The sequence below is a fragment of the Stigmatopora argus genome, chromosome 14 (genome assembly GCF_051989625.1).
Source record: "Stigmatopora argus isolate UIUO_Sarg chromosome 14, RoL_Sarg_1.0, whole genome shotgun sequence".
Classification (NCBI taxonomy): domain Eukaryota; kingdom Metazoa; phylum Chordata; class Actinopteri; order Syngnathiformes; family Syngnathidae; genus Stigmatopora; species Stigmatopora argus.
The window spans coordinates 16505014-16532126 of NC_135400.1; the positions used below are offsets into that span (position 1 = coordinate 16505014).

Genomic DNA, 27113 nt, shown 5'->3' on the forward strand with positions numbered 1-27113 from the left:
CACTGGACGTGGACCGCTGAGACCTCAAAGCCGCCATCCATCAAGATGGCGGCGTCTATCTGCTCAGAAATCTTGACTTCTGTGCGCTCGCCGGCGTTCGTGTGGCTTGGCGACCTGCTAATTTAATGGAATTTAATGAGACATTAACAGTATGTAGACTGAATTTAAGATTCTTACCTGGGCCATATTCAAAGAGATTTTCATCATTTGTAGGCAGGCCCGCAGGCCCGTATTTGTACACCCTGAATTTAGGGGACTTTTGCCTTCCACTTTGAAGTGGAACATTTAGGATATAAACGTCCTTGATTCAAGCCTGACAACCAAACATATACATTAAAATGATATCATATTTTTCACGGGAATTGGTTGGTTGCTCCATGAGTCACGTGTTTTTTTCCTTTATTTATTTTTTAGCTCTTAGCAGGAGAAAACCTAGAGCTTGATTGATTGTATGTTACTGACGTCTAGTGGTCATTATGGGTAACGCAAGGGCATACATTCGAAGTATTCAGTTGCTTTCACGGATTTACATGAATATATATATTTAATAGAAATATAAAACGATATAGGATACTATAGGTCAAGTCTATTTGTATATACTATTTTAAAAACTATTCCCCACTTTTGCTCGATTTGATATATTTTAGCCAAGACAACATACTACACTAACTAAAACAATATTAATATATTAAAAATACAATATCGTTCCCATTTATTTTTAATAGTAGGAATATTCATTCTGTAATTCCACTGAAATAATCACATTTAGACGCACTTGTAATCAATTAAATAATGCAACCTCATTTAATTTGTGAGAAATAATCGCAGATGATCCAAAAAAAAAAAGCCTCAATTTAATTTAATTTTCTATATCAGATATTTGATCCACTAGATAGCAGCAGAGTACTTCTACTCACTTGTCACGCCTAAATTGAAAAAAAAAGTGGCTTTTTTAATCCTTGTACAAGCACTGGCTTCAAATAAATAATTGATGATCTTATTTAAATAAATCTCCTTCCAAAAACCAAATTCTAGGTTCTCCGGAAACACCCACACTAGGCCTTAAACTTAAAAAATACAGCGTTTATTTAGTAGCGACATGTCTTCATGTGGGCTCCAGGTGAACATCTTTAAAAAAACTTTCTATAATTTTCTTATTTCCACACACACACACACACACACATACACACACACACACGACGTAAAGCTCATAAAAAAGGTCAGCGTGGGTCAAGACAAGGACGCGTAGCTGTGAAAAACAAAAGAATGGATTAATTCAAATCTCCATTCCGTATATGAATTGATAATTCTTTTGTTGGGAGTCGGCGTTCCTGAGAAAGACGCTTTTTTTCGTGCGACCTCTGTGCCGTCGGACACTGACTTTATTTATGGACAGTATACGTACGATGCAGGCCATAATAACTCCACTAGAGGTTTAGACAACAAAAGCAAGCGAGTGGCACTCATAACAAAACGACTGTACCAGACGACGTATGGCTGTGTAGCAACAATTATTATTATAATTTTTAATAAATGGCAGTGTCCAAAAGATACGATTTGACTTTGGTGAACACACAAATTGCGCAGCAACAGATGTAGACAGACAAGACGATGGCACTCGTTCCTAAACGATTCATCCTTCGTCAAGAACATAAGTAAGTCGACATTTGAGACACAAATCTGCTTTAAACTCTTATCTCCATTTTTTTAAATTGACATTTTTGTTTGTTTCGGCGCATTGGAGTCGATTTTTGTTCGCGTAAATGCGAACTTCGGTACGTACCGAGCGATCGAATCGGGTGAGCGTCCGTCAAAGTTGTCATGTAAACCAGTTTCCCGCGTTTTTTAAATTATTTTACAGACGGCCAAGGCGAGGCAGCACCGACGGGGAGGGGACGAGGCAAGTGGGCGGGACCTGAGAGGACCGGCGTGGAAAAGCGTCAACCATCTGAAAAACAAATGGCGACTTCTCGTAAAAAGCACGTCGGTCGCTTTTTACCGTTGGCGGGTGCTTGTCGAAATGGGAACAAAAACCCTTGGAGTTAAGAGCAACATTCATTCAAAGGCGCCTTCCCCAACAAAAATTGCTTTGTACACTGGCGCGTGTTCCAATCCAAAGAATGTACACGTGCTGACAAATGAACACTATTTCTCCGTGCGTTTTAGTTTTTTAACCACGATTGTAACACTGTCGGTTTTTGCATTGAATCCTCGTACAAGCACTTTTCCACACACATAATAACGTTCATAAGAGTCAGACGCTTGTCACGCAGGAACAAAAAAAAGAAAGAAAGACAACCGTTATTAACATTTCACATTATAGCTATGAGGGCGGAAGGGACGAGATGATTGGAATTGAAAACCGTGAGAGATGTCCGCCGGCTGGGCGTCTCGGTCACGACTGTTGTCCGCCCCATTGGCTCTCCACGGGCCGTCGCAGAAGTTCCTCCACGTGGCGCGCCACGTCCATGGTGTCGTCCAGGTCAAAGTCTCCGTCGCCGTCCAGCATGGTTTCGCTCCTGCTAAAGGGATGTTTAGCGTCAACAGCGACCCGTGAGCAGGGAGAACTGAAAAAAAGTTGGATTCTGCATTTGTGAGGTCGCATCGTGTTCGCTTTTAGCAACTCTCGATTTATTTGACTGCAAAAATGACGGCAACAATAATTCTGCTAGCAAATTCCTTCCCTTCAGAAGGGCGCCCTCTACTGGCTAACTTCTCATTTTCAGCAATTAGAAAATCAGCTATAAAAGATCCAAAGAGATCGGCTCATAATACGTAGCATCAACGTTTCAAGGCAATTCGCTTGGCGAATGACGGAGGAGAAGCAAAAAATGAAGAAAAACAACCAAAATCTGAGTACCCATTTGACTTGTAAAAACAATACTTGCAAGGAAAGATTCATCCTTGTCATCTGTCCCTTTAAGTGGCTCGTGCAGATTTTCCCAGAACTGTATTTTTCGGACTATCAGCCAAAGAATACACAATTAAGAGGGAAAAATAAAAAACATTGAAGTCGCATTTTTTGGGGGGGACATTTTTTGCATTTGATGAGAAACCAAGAACAAAAATACCTTAAATTAACGGCGGGATAAATAGGCTGTAAACTAGTTTTTTTTAGAAAAGTATCGCCAAAAAAACGGACTGTCGGTGATCAGAGAGCAAAAAAAAAGTGAGACGTCGCATTTAAGTATTAGTTGTAGGCCCAATTATGGAAAAAAGTGTGACTTATAGTCCAGAGAATACGGTAATTGTTGCCACCTTAAATCTCATTGGCTGTTTATCCTCTTCGGCGGTGCAATGACTCACATTGGCGGGTACAAGCCGTAGGCGTGGGGGTGATTGACCGGCGCCGGCGAGGCGCCGTGATCCATGTAGGTGGGGTTCCCGCTCGTCGGATCCGGATTGGCCGTCGTAAACCTGCACAACACAAAAGCCCTCGTCTTGGGCCGTCGTCTAAGCAACCGTCCGCGACGTGAGTCGGGCGCCCCGCGGCGTCATTACGGCCGGCGCGTCGCTCGCCCGGCTAACGAGGCTAACTCTTAATGATGAGCGGAGGACCGGCTGGCTCGGGAGCCCTTCGCCGTCATTAATTGGCCTCCCCCGACCGCGCCGTGCGTCCTCGTAATTGCCGTGTGTAATGCGGGATCGATATGCCGTCATGAACGCGAAAGGAGGCGGCGGGAACGTGACTCACTCGGGCACCACTTGCTTGATTTGCGGCTTCACGTAGCCGTCCACCGCCTTGGCTGCGGAGGGAGGGAGATAAGGCGCAAGCGTCCTGAGAAGCGGCGGCGGCGGCGAGGCCGGCCCGCCCGCCCCGGAAAGCCGCGGCGTCGCCACTTACAGAGCGGAGGCGTGTAGTACTTGGAAAAGACGTCGTCTTTGGGCCGGTCGGGGTACAGGAAGAGGAGGTGGTTGAGATCGCTGATGCGGTCGGCCAGAGAGCGAATAGAGAAGTCTTTGGTGGTGTAGGGCATCAGGTTCCACACCATTCTCTCGCCTGGAAATGCAAATGGAAGTCAGGATCAACGTCATCATGGTGGTCCGCACGTACCGACATTTAAATCTGGGGTCTCAAACTCAAGTTAGCATGTGAAATAGAGCGAGTCACATCATAAATGACGGTACTCGGACGTTTCGTCGCAAGACGTTTGGTTCCCTGACGTTTGGTCGACCGGACGTTTGGTAGAACGGACGTTGGGTCGCCAGGTTCGCGAGTCCCGAGGTTTGAGTCACGAGACTTTCATTTGTTTAACCCTAACCCTATTCACTCAATCTTAAATTATAGTCGTTAAATCCCTATTCACCCAATGTTAAAATCTATCAATTGCATGCGAACCCGTTCTACTAAACGTCCGTTCTACCAAACAACCGTTCTACCAAACAACCGTTCTACCAAATACAGAATTAAATGGTTTTATTTTATTTATTTTCCAAGGCGCCGTTGTAAAACTAGAATTTTGTGATGGAGCGTGCACTTTGAATTTGTCAGCCGCACTCCTATTCGTTGACGTTGGTCTACCTGCTTTGTTGGGATTTTCGGCCACCCAGGCAATGGTGACCCCGCCGATCTCCGAGTCGCTGAAGCGCAGGAGAAAAGTGCCGTTGGGTTTGGACATCAGCATGTCTTGAGCCTGCTGCTTGTTGACAAAGCCCAGGATGGCGCTACAAACACAAAGCGTGACAGTCAAGTATGTGTCTTGAGCTCCTCCCACTGCTCTTTCTTTCTCTTTGTCCTTCTCACCCGTCATTCCAGTGCGGCTTGAGATGCTTCTTGGTCAGCTCCATCACGCCGTCGAACCACTGCCAAAACGTGAAGTTTCTGCCGGGCAAGCTTTCCTGAAGTGCAGGAGACAATGCAAAAAAGTCAATACATCGATCCCGCTGTCCTCCCTTCAAAGACACATCTATGTTTTTTGCAACTTTTTCCAATTTTCCTGTCGCCCCATTGCATTAACATGAATAAATCGGGGAACCATATTTTGTCGGTTCCTCGCTCCGATCCAAAAAATGCTTCATGCAATAAAATACAAAAAAAATCACTGTTATTCTGTGACGTTAATTACAGCTACCGTATTTTCCGGACTATAAGTCGCACTTTTTTTTTCCGACTAATATGCAAGTGGACTTGATGTTTTTTTTTTTATTTGGCTATAGTTATCTGAAAAAAATGTTCTGTTAACAGATGCCAATTTAGCATGTTGTTCTCCATTTTACTATATTGTGGATTTAACTTAGGACGCTACTTTTCGGCGGAAACGTATTTTGATGGTTCCATGGCACCCTTTTGTGTAAAGAGTGCTGTTGTCTCGGATGTTTGAGAGCTTATTCAAAAAAAGGGAGCAAATAATTAAGGGCGTAACACAAATGACAAATGCGCAAAATCGCAGAGTAGTCATTTCGAATGGGTAACAAAATATTATCATAATACTATTATGGTATTATAATATAATTAGTTTGGCCCGTGGCTCCGTCCGTCTTTTCCCCGGCGTGGAAAAACAGAGCCGTTAAGAGAGGAGTGGGCTTGGAAAGCCGCGACGAACGTCGAAGTACGCATGATTTCAGTCGTCGCGCGTCGTCGCTGGATGGAAAAACCGGCGCGCTTTTGGAACGCTTGGCTAATTTGGGCTCATTTGGGCCTGTGGGAAAAGCGTGAAGGGGGGAAAAAAGGCCCCCCGATCATACAACAAACGACACATTGAGGCGAAGGCGGGCGAGAATCACGAGGAAACTGACTCGGTTAAACTGTGACCAGGTCATGGTCACGTTGCGGTCGTCGTCCACGCTGGTGCTGGCGTTGCCGAACGCCTTCTGGGCCAGAAAGACCAGGTTCTCCTTGGAGAGACCGCGGTTGCTCTGGACTTCCGCCTTGTACTTCATGTTGATGGCTTCGCACAGCTGAGGCCACATCACCTTGTCCGGAACCAGGAACGGCACGCGGCCCTAGTTGGGAAAGGTCGGGAAAGGTCAAGAAAGGTCATGACGCCATTAGATAAAGCAGACTCGCTCTAAACATCAACTGTTTTGAATTTGGCATATTACCACTATAGAGCTAAAAAAAAAACACTCCAAAAAAGGAAAGACTGAATCTGTCGGAAATTGAGCCCGATTTTTAGACGATGTGAATCAGGCGGAAAAAAAATCGGGTTGTTTAAATGTAATGGTGCGCAATTCTAGGTATGAATTAATTATCTGGGAGACGTCCAAATTATGACTAGGGAGGAATTGTATGCTAACCTGTACAGAAATGAACTAATTAATAAAACTGGGGTGGGACTTGATAATCAAATGATTTAATCGAGTCTTATTGGTCAATAAATGTTGTTAAATTGCTTTCAATTTCAAGTCATTTCATTTTTTCCATGTAATTTCAAATAATTGCCCCATTTTTACTCTCAACTAATTGTATGTATATAATAATATAACCTATATATAACCTGTATATAGTAATATAAACTACTCAAATGATCTAATTGAGTCTTATTGATCAAAAAATGTTATTAAATTGCTTTCGATTTCAAGTCATTTCATTTTTTCCATGTCATTTTAAATAATTGCCCCATTTTTACTCGGAACTTTATAATAATATAACCTGGAATATTTGTAGCACATTAATATAAATCAATAGAACAAAAATACTTACAAAAATGCAGAGAATGTCTGATTTGAGAGGCCTAAAACTCAAAATAACTTGATCTATGTGGGCAAGTACTGTAGCAAACATTCACATTTTAGGGGCTTTCCATTTGTATTTAAACTTTCTAAAAAATAAATTAAAAAAAAGTCTCAACTAGATTATCAAGACGAGAGAAAATACCCTGCGAGCGACTCACGTGTCACAGCGCCGCTTATCCGGCGCGTGACAGCCCGCGGGTGAGGGGTGACCTTTTGACCCCCACGCAGGTAGAGATGTTTGCTGCGGAGGATGATGGGTCACCGCTGCGCGCGGTGGGCTACAATTATCGACGGCGAGTGTGAAATGTTGCCCCCCGCCGAGGGCGGGCGGACGTGTGAACATTTTCCGTCCACCCCGCTGCTGTTATTTTCTGGGTATCAATGGCCACCTGCCGTGCTCGACGACCGCTGACTGTTTGGCGGGTCGTTAGAAGAGTCACATCCGCGGCCTGGGGTTTTTCATATTTTCGTCGGCGGGAGAACTTCAAATGCACTTGAAAGCTTGGGGATTTCTTTCGGTACATGGTCGATTGGTTGTCGGTCTTTTGGTCGCCCGGAAGGTAAGTGAAAATGACCATTTAAATCGTTGCTCAAATTCCCTAAATACAAACTGTGAATGACTATTTAGTCATACTTAATGCCCTATTAATTATTAGGCTAAAGAAAAGCTCCCCATTTCCCGGACTTTTATTGGTTTTTTTTTGAGAACTTGTTAAGACCCTGACTGACTGACGTCGCTTCTTAAAGGGACAGCGCATGTACATACAAACTCTTCTACACTCACACGTGGGCTCAGTGAAACTGCTCATGGCCATTGTTGGCTTTTATTGATGCGTAGAACCGTGTTGTTTTACCTTGTTTTGTCGCCGCTCTTTTGGTCGTCAGTCTTTTGGTCGCCGGTCTTTAGGTCACCCGTTGTCGCGGTCGGGGCGACCAAAAGACGGCGACCAATCGACCGCACACGTTTCTTTCTTTGGAAAAATGGCGGTAGGGAAACAAATTTTTTTGGAATGATGGGCAGAAGTGGTCACAGCGGGGCCTTTTCATAGGCTCAAAAGGGTGGGATTGTTGTTACTCACTGGTTCGGCGAAAGCGTTGTCCCACAGCACCGTCGCCGTGGCGTTGTTGTCTTGACTCCCGTGGACGATGACCACGACGGGCAGAGACAGCGTCTGGGCGAAACAAATGCACAAGAGTGGTCATGGATCTGCTGCTAAATGCGTGCTTTAAAGTGGTAGAATAATGATAATAAGCATTTGACTCCGCCCAGTTGGTTTTGTCCAATGATTGTGGGTTTGTTGTCAAATCCTGGGGACTCCAAAAAAAAAAAAAGATGTCATGTGGGGGACTTTTGCGAACATGGCAATGTGAGAAGCAGAAAAAAGTTATTAATGTTGACTACTACTGATTTATTATGTTGACTATTTATTTATGTATTACTTATTTTAATTCTTTATTATTCATTGGTTATTTATCTGTTCAAGCGCGGGTTCAAATCCAGGTCGGTCCACCTGCATGTTCTCCCCGGGCCTGCGTGGGTTTCCTCCGGGTACTCCGGTTTCCTCCCACATTCCAAAAACATGCATGCTAGGCTAAATTGTCGTGATTGGTTGTTTGTCTCCTTGCGCCCTGCGATTGGCTGGCCACCGATTCAGGATGTCCCCCGCCTCTGGCCCGGCTGGGATAGGCTCCAGCACCCCTCGTGACCCTAATGAGGATAAAGCGGTTCAGAAAACGAGATGAGATCTATCTGTTCATTTGTTTGTTTGTTGTTGTTATTTGTACACTTCCCTACTTTTTTTAATGTTGGTGACTACTTATGAATTTGACTACTTATATATTGATTGATTTATTATTCATTGTAATTATTTATTTGTTTGCTGTTGTTATTTGTGCACTTTGTGGTGAAGCTTTAAATCTCATTATACTTGTATAATGACAATAAAAGCATTCAATCCATTTCAATTGAATTCAAGACATGTTCCTTCGGTCCGGATCTAAGCATCAGAACCAACATTATCTGCCATTGACGGCGATAAACGTCCGATACATTTTTACTGGTTATCGATAAAATGCTTTTTCCTTCATCGGACCAAATGGCAATCCAACCATTCTCGCTTTATAAAGACTTTTTTTTTGCCTGAAATGTCCAGCTCTGTATTTTGTGGATTCTCCCGACCGAGTCAAGGCCGCCGGGCCGCCAAAGGCTTTGAAACGTATTTTCTTTGTGACTCACCTTCACCTGGAAGACCAGCTCGTTTCCTCCGACGCTAAACTGCGACTCGAAGAGGATGGTGAACTTCTCCTCCGTGACCGACTCGGCTCCTCTCCTGTCAGACCGCTTAATCCTCTTCAACGACTGCGCACGCCATCGGCCATGGCGCCGTGAGAGAAAAAGTGGGAATCAAACGAACAAATAGACAGCGTTTGTACGTTGCACGTGGCCCAAATAAGATAAAATAAGAGATAAGATCCAGCCATGAGGAAATCAGAAGGCCTTTTTTTCCACGCCTTTCATTCCCGTGAACCCATTACGGACAAATAAATAGATGTTGTTCCCTTGTATTTGTCAAGAAATGCATGATTTTGATTTGTATTTGTCAAGAAATGAATGATTTTGATTGGACGCTCACCATGTTTCGGAAGTGCGCGCTGAGGGTGCCCGTCGTTTGGTGGTATTCCATCACGCAATTGTTGTTGAGAATTTCTCCGCTGCTGTCGCTAAAAGCAACGGGAGGAAAATTACAGGCGGGCATCCATTCCAAGTGTGCATGAATAATGCTTGCTGATGCTTAGGTTCTCTAATTTATTCATTTGTTGATATGTTTCCATCTGGAAAATGATGAGTTCTTTGCTTTTAGCATCGTGAAAAAAAGTGGCAAAATGGTGCTAAAAGTGCCTTCGGCGTGGAGGCTTTTGAGGGTTCCAGCCGAGTCGTATATACAGGCCTATTATCATAAGTGAATCTTAATTTTATTATTTTTTTCCCCAATCCGTCGAATCATATATATTTAATTAATCGTCTGTATTCAGAGCAAGTCGGTAGTTTTTGAAAAGTCCCCCGAAAAGAATCCAATGTTGAAGGCCATTTTAATAAGGATTCACAGGAAACCACCGAGGATTGAACCCTCGATCTCAGAACTGCGAAGCAGATGTGTTAACCACTTATCCAACGTGCCACCGCCAAAGAGGAATAACCAACAAAATGACTTATTCTATCGTTCAGTGCAATCTAATACATTTCATTTTTAAAATGCCCAATAGTCTAATGCTAATTAATATAAAATGGTAGACGCTATTAAGTTACATCAAAATAACATCATAAACAAGTTTTTTTTTTAAAGAATAAACGCAATTTAAGTTGTAAACAGAACATACGGAAAAGGTAAATGGGGATTTTTTTTTTAATTGGCCTATTTCAAACTCTTCCCAAAAGTGTGGCAGGGTTCTCCAACATGCGACCCACGGGCCAACTGAGGCCCATAACACAATATTTAGCGACCCCCTACGGGACGTCAAAATATTGTATCTATTCTGCCCTGGTTATTTTATTATTATTATTATTTTAAATAACTTACCCCAGGCTAATGCTTAGTTTTGGTGGTGTCCACAAGTTAGCTAAAGTAAATTAGCAATAATCTTCACTTAATCGTAACATAAGGACGTAAAAGGTGTTTCCTGTCATGGTATGCTACGCTAGGCTATGCGGTGAAGAGAAATGATGCCAAGCCGTTTAAAAGCAGTTCATTTCAGATCAAGTGGAAGCGTGAATTTGCGCTAATGTGGACTTTGACAATCTTTGATATAAACAGATCCAAACTTACTTCCTGGTGTTCTCGTTCTTGAGCAGGGCTTTAGCTTGTTGCTCGCTGATGATGGTGGCCTTGACCTGCGGCGGGTTCATGTGCACGTTGAGCTTGCCGCCCACCAGCAGGCGCACGGTGGCGGCAAACTTGGTCTGCGTTTTCAGCACTTGCGGCGGCTGCTTCTCGATGATGAAGGTGCTGATGGGTCGGGAATCGGGAAAGTCGGGTTATTAACGCTCAATGAACACTTTTCACGGCCAGTCAACGTCCATTCGGACACGACTGAATGTCTGTTTGTTTATTTATCCGTGGTTGTTTTCAAGATAAGATTATTATCAATCTTGCTTGTTTGTAATATGAAACTCCAATTTACGCTAATCACTATACCGCACTTTCAATTTCGTATTGCAACTCGTCTTACGATAAAGACAACGAGTCTCGACTACCGTTTTGTCCTCGCCGTCGGTATCAATTATGCAGAGGTAAACCGCGACATCAATGTTTTTTTTTGCATAATTTTAATAGTTATGGATCTGTGTGAGCATTGACCATTTATTTTTAAAACTCTTTGACAAAGATTCTATCATTTCATGAGGATGTAAAAACTCTTTTGAGGCGACTCATTTTTCAAGTGATAAAATCAAGGATTACAAAGGTCAGAAAATAAATAGAATAAAATATCATGGAAAAAATATCAATGAAAAAATGTCAACGTTTGATTGGTTCATGTGTATCACGCCATGCGAAAGGACGCAGCATTATCCAATTAGTGTAATAGAACATGCAGTACTTTGTTAAACCCTTAATAAATTAAACCAGGTATGCACAAACAAAAAGTAAATTTTTGCATGTTTGGCTGATTTTGCTCATTTGAGGCTCAACTCATCATTTTTGGAATGTTCACTTCATGATTGACAAATGTACCTTTTTATTCACCAAATAATGCTGCCGCTAATTTTCTGCCATCGGCGCATCCGTAAACGTAATGAATTAATTCCAACCAGCATCTGACTCGAATAATAATTTTAATAAGGAGTCTCATTTTTTTGCTCTTTTAGATCTGATGGTTGTTTTTCCCGAATGAATTGTGTGCGATCTCAGTTTTTCTCAACCGTGTCCCATTTTTAAACTTAAGCTCCCCGTTTATTTTCAAATTGTGAAAAATCCTCTGCTCAAAATATGTTCTTTTCATCTAAAAATGAAAAGAAAGAGCATGCTATTGTTGAGCTATTGTTATTATTTCTAGGAAAACATTTTTATTTTTTTTCCCAAAATGATTGGCCTGCATTATTTTTTACCATAGAACAGCGTAGCCATCCCCCCCACGCACTTAGCTAGCTACCTGGTAACCAAGGCTGAGATGATGTCTGTGATGGTGCTGTTAAGTTCGTTGAGGAGGTCTTCGATGGGACCCGGGATGGGCAGCTGTTGCCTGAGGTGTTCGGCTCTCCGGATTTGCTGGCGGTTCTGCCAGATGGTTTCTGCCAGCTTCTCGCACCTAATGCAAACCAAAAAATGCATCAAAAAGTCTCCAAAAACTCACAAAAAAATCAAAATTGCCATTGTCCTCGCCAATCAAAATTGCCAAACTGGACTTTGGGTTCTGGAAAATCCGCCAAAAGCGCTGGCCGACTCACCAGGACTGCAGGATCTCCATGCCCCCCTCCGGCGGCCCCCCGTTGCCCGCCAGCTGTTGCCGTCGCTTCCACTGGATGAGCTCGTCGTCCAGGATGACGTTCTGCTGCTTCCTCAGCAGCTGCAGTGTTTTCTGGTGCTTCTCGGCCAGGTCCTGGACCACAGCGGGCGGGATAGACCGTCAACGTTTCCCGCGGCGACCCGTCGTATCGGCGAGCGGGAGGAGAAGAGCAAGGTGGATGGATGGATACCAGTCTGTACTTCTGTAGTGTGTTGGCCTCCCTGGTCAGCCACGCCTCCACCGTGGCTCTCTTGCTCAGCAAGGTGGGCTCTCGCAACTGGCGCTCGGCGGGAGGCAGCGTGGCCAGGCCGGACAGCTGGGCTGCCATTTACGGAGAAAAAGCAAACGTCTGTCTCTCTTTCTATCGGTCGGCGATGGCAGTGAAAGGTGGCTTTCCGGTTTAAATAGGGTTTGATGTCTAACTGCTAACGGCTACTAGCAAGAAAATAATCCAGACGTAGAAGCTTATTGCGATTTGTATACTGAAACCAACATGGCAGAAAATGTTCAGCTTTAGCAAAAAAATAATAATAATGTCAAGAAATTACATTTGATGTATGTGTGTGTATGTATACGTACGTATACGTGTATGTATGTGTATGTGTATGTATGTGTATGTATGTATATGTATGTATATGTATGTATATGTATGTATATGTATATGTATATGTATATGTATATGTATGTATATGTATGTATATGTATGTGTATTTATGTGTATATGTATGTGTATGTGTATGTATATGTATATGTATATGTATACGTGTACGTGTACGAGTACGTGTATGTATGTGTATGTATGTATGTGTGTATGTGTATGTTTATGTGTATATGTATATGTATATGTATATGTATGTGTATGTGTATGTATGTATATGTGTGTGTATGTGTGTATGTATATGTATACGTGTACGAGTACGTGTATGTATGTGTATGGTGTATGTATGTGTGTGTGTATGTGTATGTGTGTGTGTGTATGTGTATGTGTATGTGTATGTGTATGTGTATGTGTATGTGTATGTGTATGTGTATGTGTATATGTATATGTATATGTATACATTTGTATATTTGTTATTCTTTTCACTGATGTTAGATTTGAAGTCAATCTTACTGACTTAAAATTGATGTAGTTTTTTTTGTAGTAGACGCGCGACAGAATGAAAGCTATTCTAAAGCTTCTTGTGCGAGCCAGGTTAAATGATATTTTCCTTATTTGCCACAGGCCGAAGCCGCCGTTTGAGCAGCCCCGTGTTAACGATTTCCCCCGCTCTTTTCTCACCCTGGATGCGCAGGCTCTCCTGGTACTGGATGATGAAGTACTCCTGGTTGTGCTGGAGCTTGCGCAGGTCATTTTCCGTGTCCTGGGTCAGCAGCCGAAGCTCCTCGAAGGCTTGGTTTATCTGCTGGTACTTCTGGGACAAGCTGTCCAACATTCCGCCCACTGGAGAGCTGGACTGTCACACGGGAGAGGGGGGAGGTTTAGCGGCAAGATTGAGAATTTGGAAGTATCGTCAAAAAGAACAGCTGAGAACGAGGGAAGGAATCCAACGGAGCTGCGGTCGGATAACTGCCAAACCCGGCTGAGTCCTCATTGGACCACGTTGGCCGGGTGATAGAATAGTGGTGATGTGACAGATAATCAATTGGCGCCAGGAGTTAGCGAGATTCAGATGTTCGTGCAGCGCTGGTTGGCTGGCTCCGTGCCTTTTATAACTTGTGTCAAATATTGGATTAAAGCAGCACGGAGAACGGTCATTACGAAAAAACGATAGCTGGGAAACAAATGTTGGCCTCCTTTCTTTTGGACAGGCTCCCCCTTTTTCTAAAAAAAAAGGTGCTGTGTCGCTGCCTAGAAGACGCAAAAATGCCATATTTGCCTCATTTCTTTCAGTTCAAACAAAAGGCCTAAAAAAGCCATACTCATTTGTGCGACGGCGTGACGATCGTCGATTTTTCTTCATCTGATTGTCAGGCATTTAAATGTTATTCCGCAAAATATTGACTATAATTACCATTATTAAATACCACGATGGGCCGCACAATGAACAGAGAGTTAGTTTGTCCAAAGACATTTTGAATTCACATCACAATTCAATGCAATGTTTGTTGCCTTCCTCCCATCAGCTGTCAGGCTCTTTAACAAAACAAATGGCTGAGTGTTAAGACCTACCATATGCATGCATGTACATCTATGTGTATGTATGTATATATGTGCTTATATATATATATATATATATACGTGTGCGGTCGATTGGTCGTCGGTCTTTTGGTTGTCGGTCTTTTGGTTGTCGGTCTTTTGGTTGTCGGTCTTTTGGTCACCGGTCTTTTGGTCGCCCCATTGTCGCGGTCGGGGCCGACGAGCAAAAGACCGGCGACAAAACAAGGTAAAACAACGCGGTCTACGCATCAATCAAAGCCAACAATGGCCATGAGCAGTTTCACTGAGCCGATGTGTGAGTGTAGAAGAGTTTGTATGTACATGCGCTGTCCCTTTAAGAAGCTACATCCGTCAGGGTCTTAGCAAGTTCTCCAACAAAAAACTATAAAAGTCCGGGAAATGTGGAGCTTTTCTTTAGCCTAATAATTCATAGGGCATTTAGTATGACTAAATAGTCATTCACAGTTTGTATTTAGGGAATTTGAGCAACGATTTAAATGGTAATTATCACTTACCTTCCGGGCGACCAAAAGACCGGCGACCAAAAGATCGGCGACCAAAAGACTGGCGACCAATCGACCGTGTACCATATGTATGTGTATGTATGTATATATACGTGTATGTACACGTTTATGTGTATATGTATATATATATTTCAGCAACACGCTTATTTATTTATATATTTATTCATGTATTTATTTATTAACTTACTTATTTCCTATTTATGTCTAAAATGTATTTTGCTGTGACTGTATTCTCACCCTCTTGCTACTGTGACAACGAAATTTCCCGAATACGGGATGAATAAAGTTATCCAATCCAATCCTGATTGATTTCTGGTATCTGGATTCGACTCTGGATTTATTGGGCGTTGGACGGCGCCCTCGCAAACACACACACACACACACACACACACACACACACACACACACACACACTCACGTTGGTGGCCTCTCGCACGAGTCGCTGCTCCGTGTAGAGGATGTGCTTGATGCAACGCACCAGCTCCAGAGGACATCGGTCATACGTGCTCTGAAAGGCAAAGAGAACATGTGCCGCGGTTAAGGTCTCGTTAAAGCCTGACGAGGCGAGCGGCCAACGCCGCGCTGGCCAATTTGCTCGCGTCGAGACGTTTCTCGGTCGCGGGGAAGCATATTAGAGGGGACTAATGACATCCATTTTTGAAGAGCGCCGCACTTGTTAGAATACGAGCGCCAATACGAGGGCGTTTTGCATCTTTATTTTCTTTAATGGCGAAAGTAGTTGAAACGTGCTCTGCTTTTTTTGGCAGCCATTGATGGCGACAGGCCTCTAATTCATTTCAATTAAAAAGTCATTGGGTCATTTATCAGTTCTAAGCCGCCGAGGAGTTCTAATTTGAACATTTGGTATTTAAATAGTTCTTCTGAGACAAATAAAATGTAAAAATCAGTTTGAGTTTCAAAGCTTATTCGGATGTGTCCAGAAATAGTGGAGGTTATTTAGTGAGTTCCCCAATGAAATGCATTCCAGCTGCGATTTCATGTTTCAGAAATGAATCGGTGTTAAGACATTTAAAAACAAACAAATCTGGTTCTGAGTCTCCACGAGTGTACGTTTCCTTCCCCCCAAATTTCAGTTCTATCTTCCCACAGAATTTTAACTTGTGTCCCAAGAGAATGCATTTCAACAAATATTTGACCATTAATGAATCCATCCAAGATATAAATCAATCAAAACCAAAAACCAAATCTCCCACTAATCCATCTGCTAATAATAATAGGCGTAGCTATTTTAGCCTGCACCTTGACGGAACGCATTTAAGCTAACATGTTGCAATGAATCAATGAATCAGCCTTGTGACCAAAAAATAAAAAAAAAATAAAACTCGAGCTCACAGTTTTGTTATGCATGCATTCCTAGAATAAAGCTAGCAAATTGAATCGATTCATCCACGCATGAAGCAACCATTTTTTTGTTGTTGTCATCCCCACGTCCACCACCAAAAACAAAAACAAAGCAAGTGCCTTTTTTGGGCCTGTCTCCCTCACCCCGGCGTTCCTTCTAAAAACCAATAAAATGTGTGCGTCTATGAACCCGAGTCCAAACGGTTATTCGTCTATTTACAGCACGTGTCAAAGTGGCAGCCCGGGGGCCAAATCTGGCCCGCCGCATCATTTTGTGTGGCCCAGGAAAGTAAATCATTTTAGGTTTTAGGATCAAATTAAAATGAAGAGTGTAGATGAATATTAAATTTCCTGATTTTCCACCTTTTTTATCAATCATTGTCATCATTTTTTAATCATTTTTTCTGTCTTTTTAGTTTCAAAATCATTTTGTAAAATCTAAAAAAATATATAAAAATAGCTAAAATAAAAATTGTTTTAGATCTATAAAAAACAGAATATTCAGGGCTTTTAATCCAGTTCTTTTAATCCATTTATTTAAACAAATCTAAATATTATATCTAAAATGGTCCGGCCCACGTGAAATCGAGTTGACGTTAATGCGGCCCGCGAACCAATCCGAGTTTGACACCCTTGATTTACAGTCACTGTACAACACGTAGAATATTTAGTTCCACCTTCCACTTTATCTCCACTGGACGGTGCCTGGCAAATGCATAACCTTTTGCCCGTCCCTAAAATAAAAATGCCCGAAATGGAAAATGTGGGATTCCATTTTAGCAAAGCCAATCCACCTTCACCCGGATCCACGGCTTGGTTTCCGGGAGGGGGCGAGAAGAATGGATTTTGGAGAGCAGGGATCATAAATAGCAGCGCTGGCCAAGCACCACTTGGACCGTCCTCTTGTTTTTCCTCCAGTGGATACACAGTGTTCTCAAACACTACCGCGTGCGCGCTTTTTAAAAAAGACATCAACAAGGGCCATGCCAAATGGGACGTCCGCTTCCAGAAGAAAAAAGTTTGGGCCAAAGAACGCTACTATCCGACACGACTGCTCGCTCGATGTGGGATTCAGGCAAGGCTGCTTTTGTTTTTGAAGGCAACGCGAGCGCTCTTTGGAGAGCTTTGGAGGCCGCTTCCTTACCTTGAGTTGGCTGGCGTAGTGGCCCAGTTTGATTTTGAGGAGGAAGCCGTCCTCGCCAACCTGATGCTCCGCCTTGTTCTGCAGCTCCTGGATGAGGCCGTCCAGCAAGCGTTTGGCCTTGAACTGCTCCTGCGGGTTCTCCAAGTCGATGTTGTCCCTGAAACCAGGCAAAGGAGCCAAATTCTAGGAGGTGTGTAGAGTAGCCAAATGAGTATTTTACTCGAGTAAAAGTAACATTACTCCATAATAATAAGTATTCACGTATTTGAGTAATTGCATTAAACAAATGAACCAACTCATGCTTTAACTTATCACAGTTAGACACCAGATAAGATGTATATATGTATATATGTATATATGTATATATGTATATATGTATATATGTATATGTATATGTATCTGTATCTGTATCTGTATCTGTATATGTATCTGTATATGTATATGTATCTGTATATGTATCTGTATATGTATCTGTATATGTATCTGTATATGTATTGTATATGTATCTGTATATGTATATGTATATGTATTGTATATGTACATATGTGTACATATGTGTACATATGTATACATGTACATCTGTGTATATATGAATATGTATATTTATATATATGTATGTATATGTATATTTATATATACACGTATGTATATGTATATTTATATATACGTATGTATATGTGTATATATATATATATATATATATATATTTCAGCAACACGCTTATTTATTTATATATATTTTTTACATATTTATTTATGTATTTATTTGTATATTTTTACATATATATATAAATACATATGTAAAAAAATATAAATAAATACATAAATAAATATGTAAAAATATATATATAAATAAATATGTAAACAAAAAATATAAATAAATAAATAAGCGTGTTTACATATTTATTTGTATTTATTTATTTATATTCTTTTACATATTTATTTACGTATTTATTTATTTATTAACTTCTTTATTACCTATCTATTTATGTCTAAAATGTCTCTTCCTGTATCTGTATTCTCACCCTCTTGCTACTGTGACAATAAAATTTCCCAAATACAAGATGAATAAAGTTATCCAATCCAATCCAATTCTGTCTGTAGTCTGTGTTCTATTCTATGTTCTACCGGCAGCGTTCCACTACACACAAAAAAATCAACATCCATTTTAAATAAGTAAGATTGACTTCAGTGAAAAGAATAATAAGGTAAAGAGCAACTACATTTTTTTCCATCAACGGGATATTTTTTCTCTCAGCATAATGTCATCCACGTAAGAATTATTATTAGTACGTTGGGCTATAACAAATGGCATCTCCACATTAGGACAAAAAACCCCACAAATTGTCCAATTTTGACAAGATAAAATGCCAGGCGGATTTGCTACGCTTTTACGAGCAAGCCTTCAAAGACTTTTTTGCGTCTACTCCAGACAGACAAATTTAACGGTGGCGGGTCTGACTGGTTATCGGGGCCAGATTCTGCAAATGACCTTAGTTTTATGGCGAGTCATCAAGCGTGGTCTGCAAGTGATGATGAAAACTCAAATTTGCACAATAATTTCTGGGAAAAGTTTGTGGAAAGCCAACGAATGAATGACTGGAAAACAGAGAAGCTGGCAAAACAGAGGCTGTGAGGTCGTGGCCAGAAGACACATGCTCCCAAAACCCAGAAAATGTCTTTTTATGCTCTTTACAAGAGTAATTAACATTATTTTCTTAAGGGTTGCTAGCAGTGCTGTATGTATGGCCACTTAAAGACACTAATAAAGCTCAAGGCATCGTGAGAGTTGCTTTTTAGCCCCTCCCCTTAGCCACCCGGAGCCATCCCCCACGCCCCAAAGCTCCGCCCCCGGGTCTCACTTCTATTTATCGGAATTAAAGTACAAATAAAAACACCGCGTGGAATCGAATCTCTTAAAAAGTGAATCCAATCTCCTTTAAAAAGCCAACGAATGAATGACTGCGAAATAGAGAAGCTGGCAAAACAGAGGCTGTGAGGGCATGGCCAGAAGACACGCTCCCAAAACCCAGAAAATGTATTTTTATGCTCTTTACGAGAGTAATTAACATTATTTTTGTAAGGGTTGCTAGCAGCTGTGTATGTATGGCCACTTAAAAACACTAATAAAGCTCCGGGCATGGTGAGAGTTGCTTTTTAGCCCCTCCCCTTAGCCACCCGGATCCCCAAAGCTCCGCCCCCGGGTCTCACTTCTTTTCATCGGAATTAAAGTATACAAATAAAAACACCTTGTGGAATCGAATCTCTTAAAAAGTGAATCCAATCGCCTCCGAAAATCATTCGCAACTAAGACATTGACATCCGATCGGACTCGGCCTCGTGTAGCCGCGGAGAAAATCCGGTTGGACTCAATTCAACCGCCGTCGGGGGGTTTCGATCCGTGGCTATTCTTTGTAGCGTGGCCCTAAGAGAACGCCGGCGGCTCACCAGAGTTGTCCCTCGATCCACTGGGACAGATAATGGCGCACTTCGATGGGGAAGTGCTGACCGTACAGAGATTGCATCTGGTGGAGAGCCTCTCCCTGGAGCTGCTGGGCCTGGATCCACACCGCCATCTTCAACACCACACCACAGAGAAAAGTGGAAAACACCGGGTCAGACTGGTTGACTTTCTCCAAAAATAATACATTCACACAAACAAGCACAGAATGTCAAAGCGGAACGCAAAGCGCCGACGATAATCGAATCAAGCGGACATTTCCCGAAAATGAGTCGTCACTAGACGAGGTGAATGCCCCCCTTTGTCCTCTCCCTGTGAAGGAAGAGATGATGTATCCCTAAAAGAGTGACTCCGTGGAAGATAATTAATGAATAGGTTTGACGCAAACTCCAAGCGGAGATAATCGCATCAAGCGCCAAGACAAAAAGGCCACTTGGACCGACTCTGATAAAAAGTTTGGACGCACGATCTCCAGGAATGAGATGCTAACGGTAAAAATCACAGTGCGCACGAAGTGAAACTGGGTTAACCAAATTCCCACAGTCCTCAAATCTTCCACGAGAACCGGCCAGCCACCATCCAAATCCCCCCCAAAAAACCCTTTCGCAAAAACCCCACCCCCCCCAAAAATGATATTACAAGAGAAGAATGGCCGACTCATCAACGTCTTTGTTGTCTATCATTAGCGTGCGACATTCACGGCGCCCTGGCGGCATGTCACACGTGCGTCGAAAGGCCGGCAAAGAGCCGCCGGTTCCCATTCGTCCGCCAAAAAAATGAAACGCAGCAAAGTGAACCCAAGGCGCACCATCACCCACTCCTTCCTCTCAGGAAAACTGCCGTTCATTACGCGTAAGCACTTCCTGTGAAGAAACCTGAAGTGGCAACCACCATTTGAGAGCAAAAAAATGAAAAATATCCCAACATTTTTGGTGTTTTAATCTCCATTGGCGTATTCAATTCAATTAATAAGAATTTGGACTGATTATTTTCTTATTTCCCAGTCCCATTGATGGCGCAAGACGTCTAAATCCATCCCCCGAACTCAGTGGCGGTCCATGCATTTCCTAGTGACGCCTTCAGCAAAAAAAAATTATGGCTATAAAACCTCTACTGCAGCTACAGCTACGACACATAAAAAATAATCAATAATAACCTCAAACAGTTGAAATATAATTTAGGAATATAGCCATATTTTACTCACCAAAAATCAATTTTAACTGTACACAATATCCATCCTCCTTTCTTTCTTCCTTCTTTTCTATCGCCATCGAAGCTAATGCTGAAAGTCAAGCCTGTCCTGTCGTATTTCTGACATAGTCCGTCTTGAAAATGGCTTTAAATCAATACAACAATATATTTGCGTGTCCAGTTCGCTCCAAATACAGTTTGGTAGCTCTGGCTAATCACTAGCCAATCATAGTTGGTGAAAGCGATGAGGTATCCCTACCCCTGCGACAAGGCAATGACGTATCCCTACGCCTGCGAGAAGGCATTGTGGTGTTGCCAACTTGAAATCGGATTGGTTAAAGCAACAGTCTTATCGACGCTTGTTTAATGCAGCAGAGCCTGCAGAACTGATTGTGAAGGCCTTGAGGCAGATTTTTGACCCTGGCAACAAATAATGGCTGAAATGTGATTGGTTAAATGCTTCAGTATGAAAACACACATCTGGAAGCAGTGCAACCAGGGGGAAAAGCAATGAAAGGAAGCCAACAGACCATTTGGAATTATTTAAGTTTTCATGGACAAAATATAATTAACATCAGTCTGTGATTCTGATATTTCTTAGGCCAGCAGAGAAGGCCTTGAAGGCCCTGACGGCACACCACTGCCCGAACTGACCTATAACCCGCGAAAAACTGGAAAAACCATACACGGCCCTCCAGTTGTTTTTGTTCAAAGCAAGACCGGGCAAGCAAGACAGACAGTCCAAGGACAGGCATTACTAAAGAGTAACATAATTACGTAAAGAGGCAAGAATAGTCCAGACGTGGCCCGAGGACGGCCATTAGCGCCGACGTTAACGGCGCTAGCCTAAGTGCGGTCCCTCCGGGCCTGCCGTGGCGCAAATAGCAGTTCTCCTAACACACATTTTGTTTCTTCACGTAAAATACAATTTCTCTGCAACAGGATTACAGGATTTGAGATTGCTTTGTTGAAATCCCCCTTTTGTTTGATGGTAACGTCGCAATAGTTCCGCTCGATACGATTGGCCCTTCGCAAAATCGGGTGACTCCAAAAAAACTGTTCCATTTTAGGGCAGTTCTGGTTCGTCCGGGGGTCAGTGTGTTCAAATATCTGGCAACCGTTTGCCAATGTGAAAACGGCATGGTGTTCAAATATCTGGCAACCGTTTTGCCAATGTGAAAACGGGTCGTCCGCATTCGGGTCTTTGAACCAAATCCCGTAGTAGTCAAGGTGAAAAGACCAGCGGAGGGACCCCCCCCCCCATCCCCCCACGTTCGCCGCATGTCTAGTATGTTTGGATTGTGAGCAGCAATAGATCAAACGCGGCGTGCAGATCTCAACACTCTGACAGCATAACCTCGTTGCACTCGGCTGGCCCGCTATCCGCCGAACCGCGGCTCCGCCCTAAAGCCCCGGGAGCCAAAGCCGGGTCAGCCAATGACCCGCTCCGTCCCGCCCAACCCCCGCCGTCTCTCCCACCCACCCCTGGCATGTCCTTTCCAACCATCTGGACACATCTCCGAGCATGTTGGGCTATTTGAGGTGAAGCTGTAGTTATAGTTTGGAGTGCAAAAAAAATTAAATTATCAAATAAAAAGGCTCGAAACGACTCGGTGTCCACATTTTATTCAAATTTCAGTCGGCCGGTTGTTTGCTTAGAAAAATGGCGAGCAGTACACGGCTCGCATTATCTCTCAGTTGCCAGCACAAAAATGCTGTCGGTGTGTAAACAAGGGCAAAAAATGGCAGGCACGTCGCACCCAAATGGCAAAAACGAGCCTGCAAATGTCTTTGAATTTGGTTTACGAAGCAAATACCAAACAATAATAACAACAATAATAAAAGTGACTGTCAGCTTACTTTTACACGGTGAATAACTATCTTATCTAATTTTATTAATTTTTATTTTCATTCAAAAAGGATGTCCCAGATCCGATGACGTGGTCATTTGGGGGTGATAATTGGGTGAAAGCAGTTTTTACAATGTATCTATTTATATTGAACATCTTGTTAAAGGTTAAAAAGTGTTAAAAAAAACTGAGGTATAAACATAGAAACAGAAACCGATGACATGATCAAAAATTGGGTCATTTGGGGGTGATAATTGGGTGAAAGCAGTTTTTAAAATGTATCTATTTATATTGAACATCTTGTTAAAGGTTAAAAAGTGTAAAAAAAAAAAAACTGGAGGTATAAACATACTGCCAAAAGAAACATAAACCCTGATTTGTAGCTCCCAATTTCTTTCCAAAACATGTTTTAAAGATGATATCTGAATTTCTACTTAGTTTCAAGCACGGGTGCAATAGTTTTAGTTTAAATCCAAACTAAAATGGACATGCCTATTTCTTCAACAGTAGCGAAAAATCCTCAAAATCAAGTGACTCGAATTCGGGTGGAAAAAAAAAAGTGATCATGACATCTCCAGTCACGAGATATCCAATTGCCTCTGTTCATTGTAGCAAAAATAAAAGTTGGAAGCCCACCAGTGATAATAAAAATAAAAATAAAACGCAAGAACGAGGCAATCCAAATTGTCTCCTGGGGACGTTTAGGTTTGAGGCTCCTGCATTGAGTGCCTCACTTTGAGGGGTGACATTATGTAACATGAAGCTCGGGCGGGCCGGGGCGGGGCGGGCGTTAAATGCGGCTCGGGGCTCAAGTGCTTCGGCGCCAGGAATGCGGGCCGGCATTTTTTGGGTATGAATGAACAATTTGTTTCATTCCGCAACGATGACATAAAGAGGGAGCGCAGTGGACGGTAAAAAAAAAAGAAAAGAAGGTCTGCTACAAAAGGCTTAACCTAAATACGACTCCATTTGGAAAGAAAAAAAGAAGCAAAAACTGCAAGTTGGCTTCTGTGCAGGTCAGCCACCGTGGCCTGTTTTTCTTCTTCTTGACAAAACAACACCACGTGGAGGTATGCAAACAAAAGTGGTGGCGACATGCTAATACGTGATTTTGTTGCTAGATTTGTAAATCCTTTTTGGAAGGCATTTGTGCAACCATGACTAAATGAAATGTGGTCCTTTAAAAGCATATGGCAGATGAACCTTCTAGACCTAGTGTCAAAGTGGCGGCCCGGGGGCCAAATCTGGCCCGCCGCATCATTTTGTGTGGCCCGGGAAAGTAAATCATGAGTGCCGATGTTCTCTTTTAGGATCAAACTAAAATGAAGAGTATAGATGTATATTCAATTTCCTGATTTTCCCCCTTTTAAAATCAATAAATGTCATTTTTTCTGTGTTTTCAGTTCAAAAATCATTTTGTAAAATCTAAAAATATATTTAAAAAAGCTAAAATAAACATTGTTTTAGACCTATAAAAAACGGAATATTCAGGACTTTTAATCCAGTTCTTTTAATCCATTTATTAAAAAAAAATCTAAATATTAGATCCAAAATGGTCCGGCCCACATGAAATCGAGTTGACGTTAACGCGGCCCGCAAACCAACCAGAGTCTGACACTCTTGTTCTAGACCAAAGGTGTCAAACCCGGGTTGGTTCGCGGGCCGCATTAACTCGATTTCATGTGGGCCGTTTTAGATATAATATTTTGATATATTTTTTTATTCAGATAAAAAGAACTGGATTAAAATCCCTAAATATTCCGTTTTTTTAATAGATCTAAAACAATGTTTATTTGAGCTTCTTTTTTTCTCAGTAAGGGAAAACAACTTTTTATCATTTGTATTTCATTTCAAAAGGGAACATTTTTTTTAAATGATGTTCAATATTTAAGTCGAAATATTTTTATATATTTATTTTTAGATCTTACAAAATGCTTTCTGAACTAAAAACACAAGAAAATGGATTTTAAAATGTGCAATTATTGATTTAAAAAGGGGAAAATCAGGAAATATGATATACATCTCTAATCTTCATTTGAATTTGATCCTAAAACAGAAAGTCAGCACTCATGATTTACTCACACGGGCCGCACAAAATGACGTGGCGGGCCAGATTTGGCCCCCGGGCCGCCAGTTTGACACCAGTGTTCTAGACTCAAATGGCATTTTTTTTGTGTGTAGACTTTTCTCATGCATTTTTGAAACCAAACAACATTTCGGTCTGGTCGGAACTCTAAAATTACCTAATTGGCCATGATGGAGTCTGCGCTCACCATTCTTTTATACAGTGGTAAGTTTTCAAAATGGACAAAGCCGAAATTGTTGGAGTCATAATTAGAGTGGAAATGGCTGCTTTTGAGTTAGGACAAAAGCGGCGCCGATGCGGAGCCTTTCTCGGGAAAATGGCGTCCTTTTCAGACTACCAAATGCTCTCTCCGCAAGTCCACATTGTCCTTTGAAAGTGGAAAGGTGGGCAGGTCAATTTATTTGATCGAAGACAAATAAAAGTTTCCTTGAAGCAATGAAAACATTCATTGGATACATACCTAATATGAGATATAATTAAAATCAAATGTACATTGAATTCAAACTCTTTCTCAATCCCACCCGGCGGACCACCCTGTCAACTTGTTGTTTTCCCAAACAGCCTGTTAAATGTTATCCGACAAGTGAACAAACAGCCCACACACACACACACACACACACACACCGTGTCAAACTGGCAGCAAAAAGGGGGTCTGGTTGGGTTTAAGCCCCTAAATAAGACAGGAAATGAAGCAAAAATGAAAAATCACAATCATACTTCAATAGCCAAAATGTGGCAGTTGTGGAAAACAAGCAAAGGAATTTGAGTGGTAACATTTTGCCAACTATTTGATTCAATTAGATGATCGCATTACAATAGCAGAGATACACTGATGTGCGCAACATAATTTGCACCTACTTAACTGCATGATTCAAAACAATCACTAGCGGGCGATTTGCTATGAAGAGAATAAACATAAAATTGTATCATTTTAGGGTTTTTATGCATATACAAACTATTACACTATTATATTATAAATCCAGAAATGCAAACGAAATCCAATCATAAAACACGAGTGACATCCTAAGGTGACCACGAAGTGCAACTTAACGCTGCAAAATGAACTGGAAATGATACAACATCAACAGGAAGTGACCCAAAATGAACAGGGAGCGATTGACAAATACCCAAAATTAACAGTGATCTCAAATGAACACAAAGTGACCCGGAAATGAACCTGTAATGAACAGGAAGTGCCCCAGGCTAAAAAGGAAGTGACCTAGAAATCCCCCCTCATAATCGACCAGACATCAACAAATAGCGACCCAGTAAAAAAAATAAAATAAAAAACTGGATATGACCCAAACTAAATATGGCGAGATTGGCAAATCCTCCAAAATAAAAAAAGCGAGCAAAAATCTTCAGGAAGTGACCCGCAAATGCCCCAAAATGAACAGAAAAATGTCACAAAATTGACCAAAGATCCCAATAACGCATCCCCATGTAATTCTTCCAAAAAATAGCATTTTATCTTCACTCGTCTTAACACGATTGCATTATTCTAAAACAATAATATTGCTTGAATACCATATGTAGCCTAATCAAAGGATATACCAGCTAGCAAGCTAGCATGGGAGCTACGTTTGGTAGCGCAGTTGACGGCGGCCCTACCTTGGACTTCGTATCTAAGCGATCCAGACCACTGCGAGGACTTCCATGCAAGTAGATGATAAGAAAGTGCTAGGACAAGCAGACCTCATCGAACATGAGCACAAGCGAGAGCAGCGGACGGGCTGAACACAAACAGACCAAAAAACAAAACAAAAAAATCAATGTTTTCCATACCTTTTCAAACGGATGTGCTTCGAAATTAGTTTACAGTGGAGCTAATCACTTGGCATTTACATGTAATCAAATTTGCCGGTCTGCTTCAACTCTGTTAAACAATTTAAAGTGGCGCCTTATTCCTTTTTTTGGGGGGTTGAACCCACTCTAATGAGGTCAACCCTCGTCTCGGCGCTAGCTCAATTTTTGTGACCTTTACACCAGCGGCGGCGTCACAAGGTATCAGATGGGACGCGTATAGAAATGGATGACAAGATAAGATTAATCTCACTTGTTCCATCTTTGTAGCGACAAGAGAAAATAAACATTTGAAATGACCGGGCAGATATATTTTTAAAAAAGCAATCACGGCTCCTAGCATAGCGCGGCTCTCGGG

General features: G+C 41.9%; 1 protein-coding gene across 4 annotated transcripts in view; it reads right to left on the reverse strand.

Annotated features, from left to right (window-relative positions):
• Positions 1–1068: 1068 nt before the first annotated feature.
• Positions 1069–27113, reverse strand: part of stat5a (signal transducer and activator of transcription 5a) — a 30748-nt gene continuing 4703 nt past the window's right edge. The window contains exons 2-20 of one of the 4 annotated variants that reach the window (XM_077618867.1): positions 26564–26685; positions 19813–19940; positions 17366–17522; positions 15278–15367; positions 13457–13631; positions 12368–12498; positions 12119–12270; positions 11824–11979; positions 10500–10679; positions 9309–9396; positions 8912–9034; positions 7755–7847; positions 5737–5943; positions 4745–4839; positions 4523–4665; positions 3845–4000; positions 3695–3746; positions 3307–3417; positions 1069–2522 (exon numbers count right to left, since the gene is read on the reverse strand). In XM_077618867.1, the coding sequence (XP_077474993.1) occupies positions 2396–2522; positions 3307–3417; positions 3695–3746; positions 3845–4000; positions 4523–4665; positions 4745–4839; positions 5737–5943; positions 7755–7847; positions 8912–9034; positions 9309–9396; positions 10500–10679; positions 11824–11979; positions 12119–12270; positions 12368–12498; positions 13457–13631; positions 15278–15367; positions 17366–17522; positions 19813–19940 (2364 nt within the window). In that variant the 5' untranslated portion in view covers positions 26564–26685 and the 3' untranslated portion in view covers positions 1069–2395. Of the gene's footprint in view, positions 2523–3258; positions 3418–3694; positions 3747–3844; positions 4001–4522; positions 4666–4744; positions 4840–5736; positions 5944–7754; positions 7848–8911; positions 9035–9308; positions 9397–10499; positions 10680–11823; positions 11980–12118; positions 12271–12367; positions 12499–13456; positions 13632–15277; positions 15368–17365; positions 17523–19812; positions 19941–26563; positions 26686–27113 lie in introns of all 4 variants that reach the window. The other 3 variants (XM_077618866.1, XM_077618868.1, XM_077618869.1) reach the window with 3 other exon arrangements.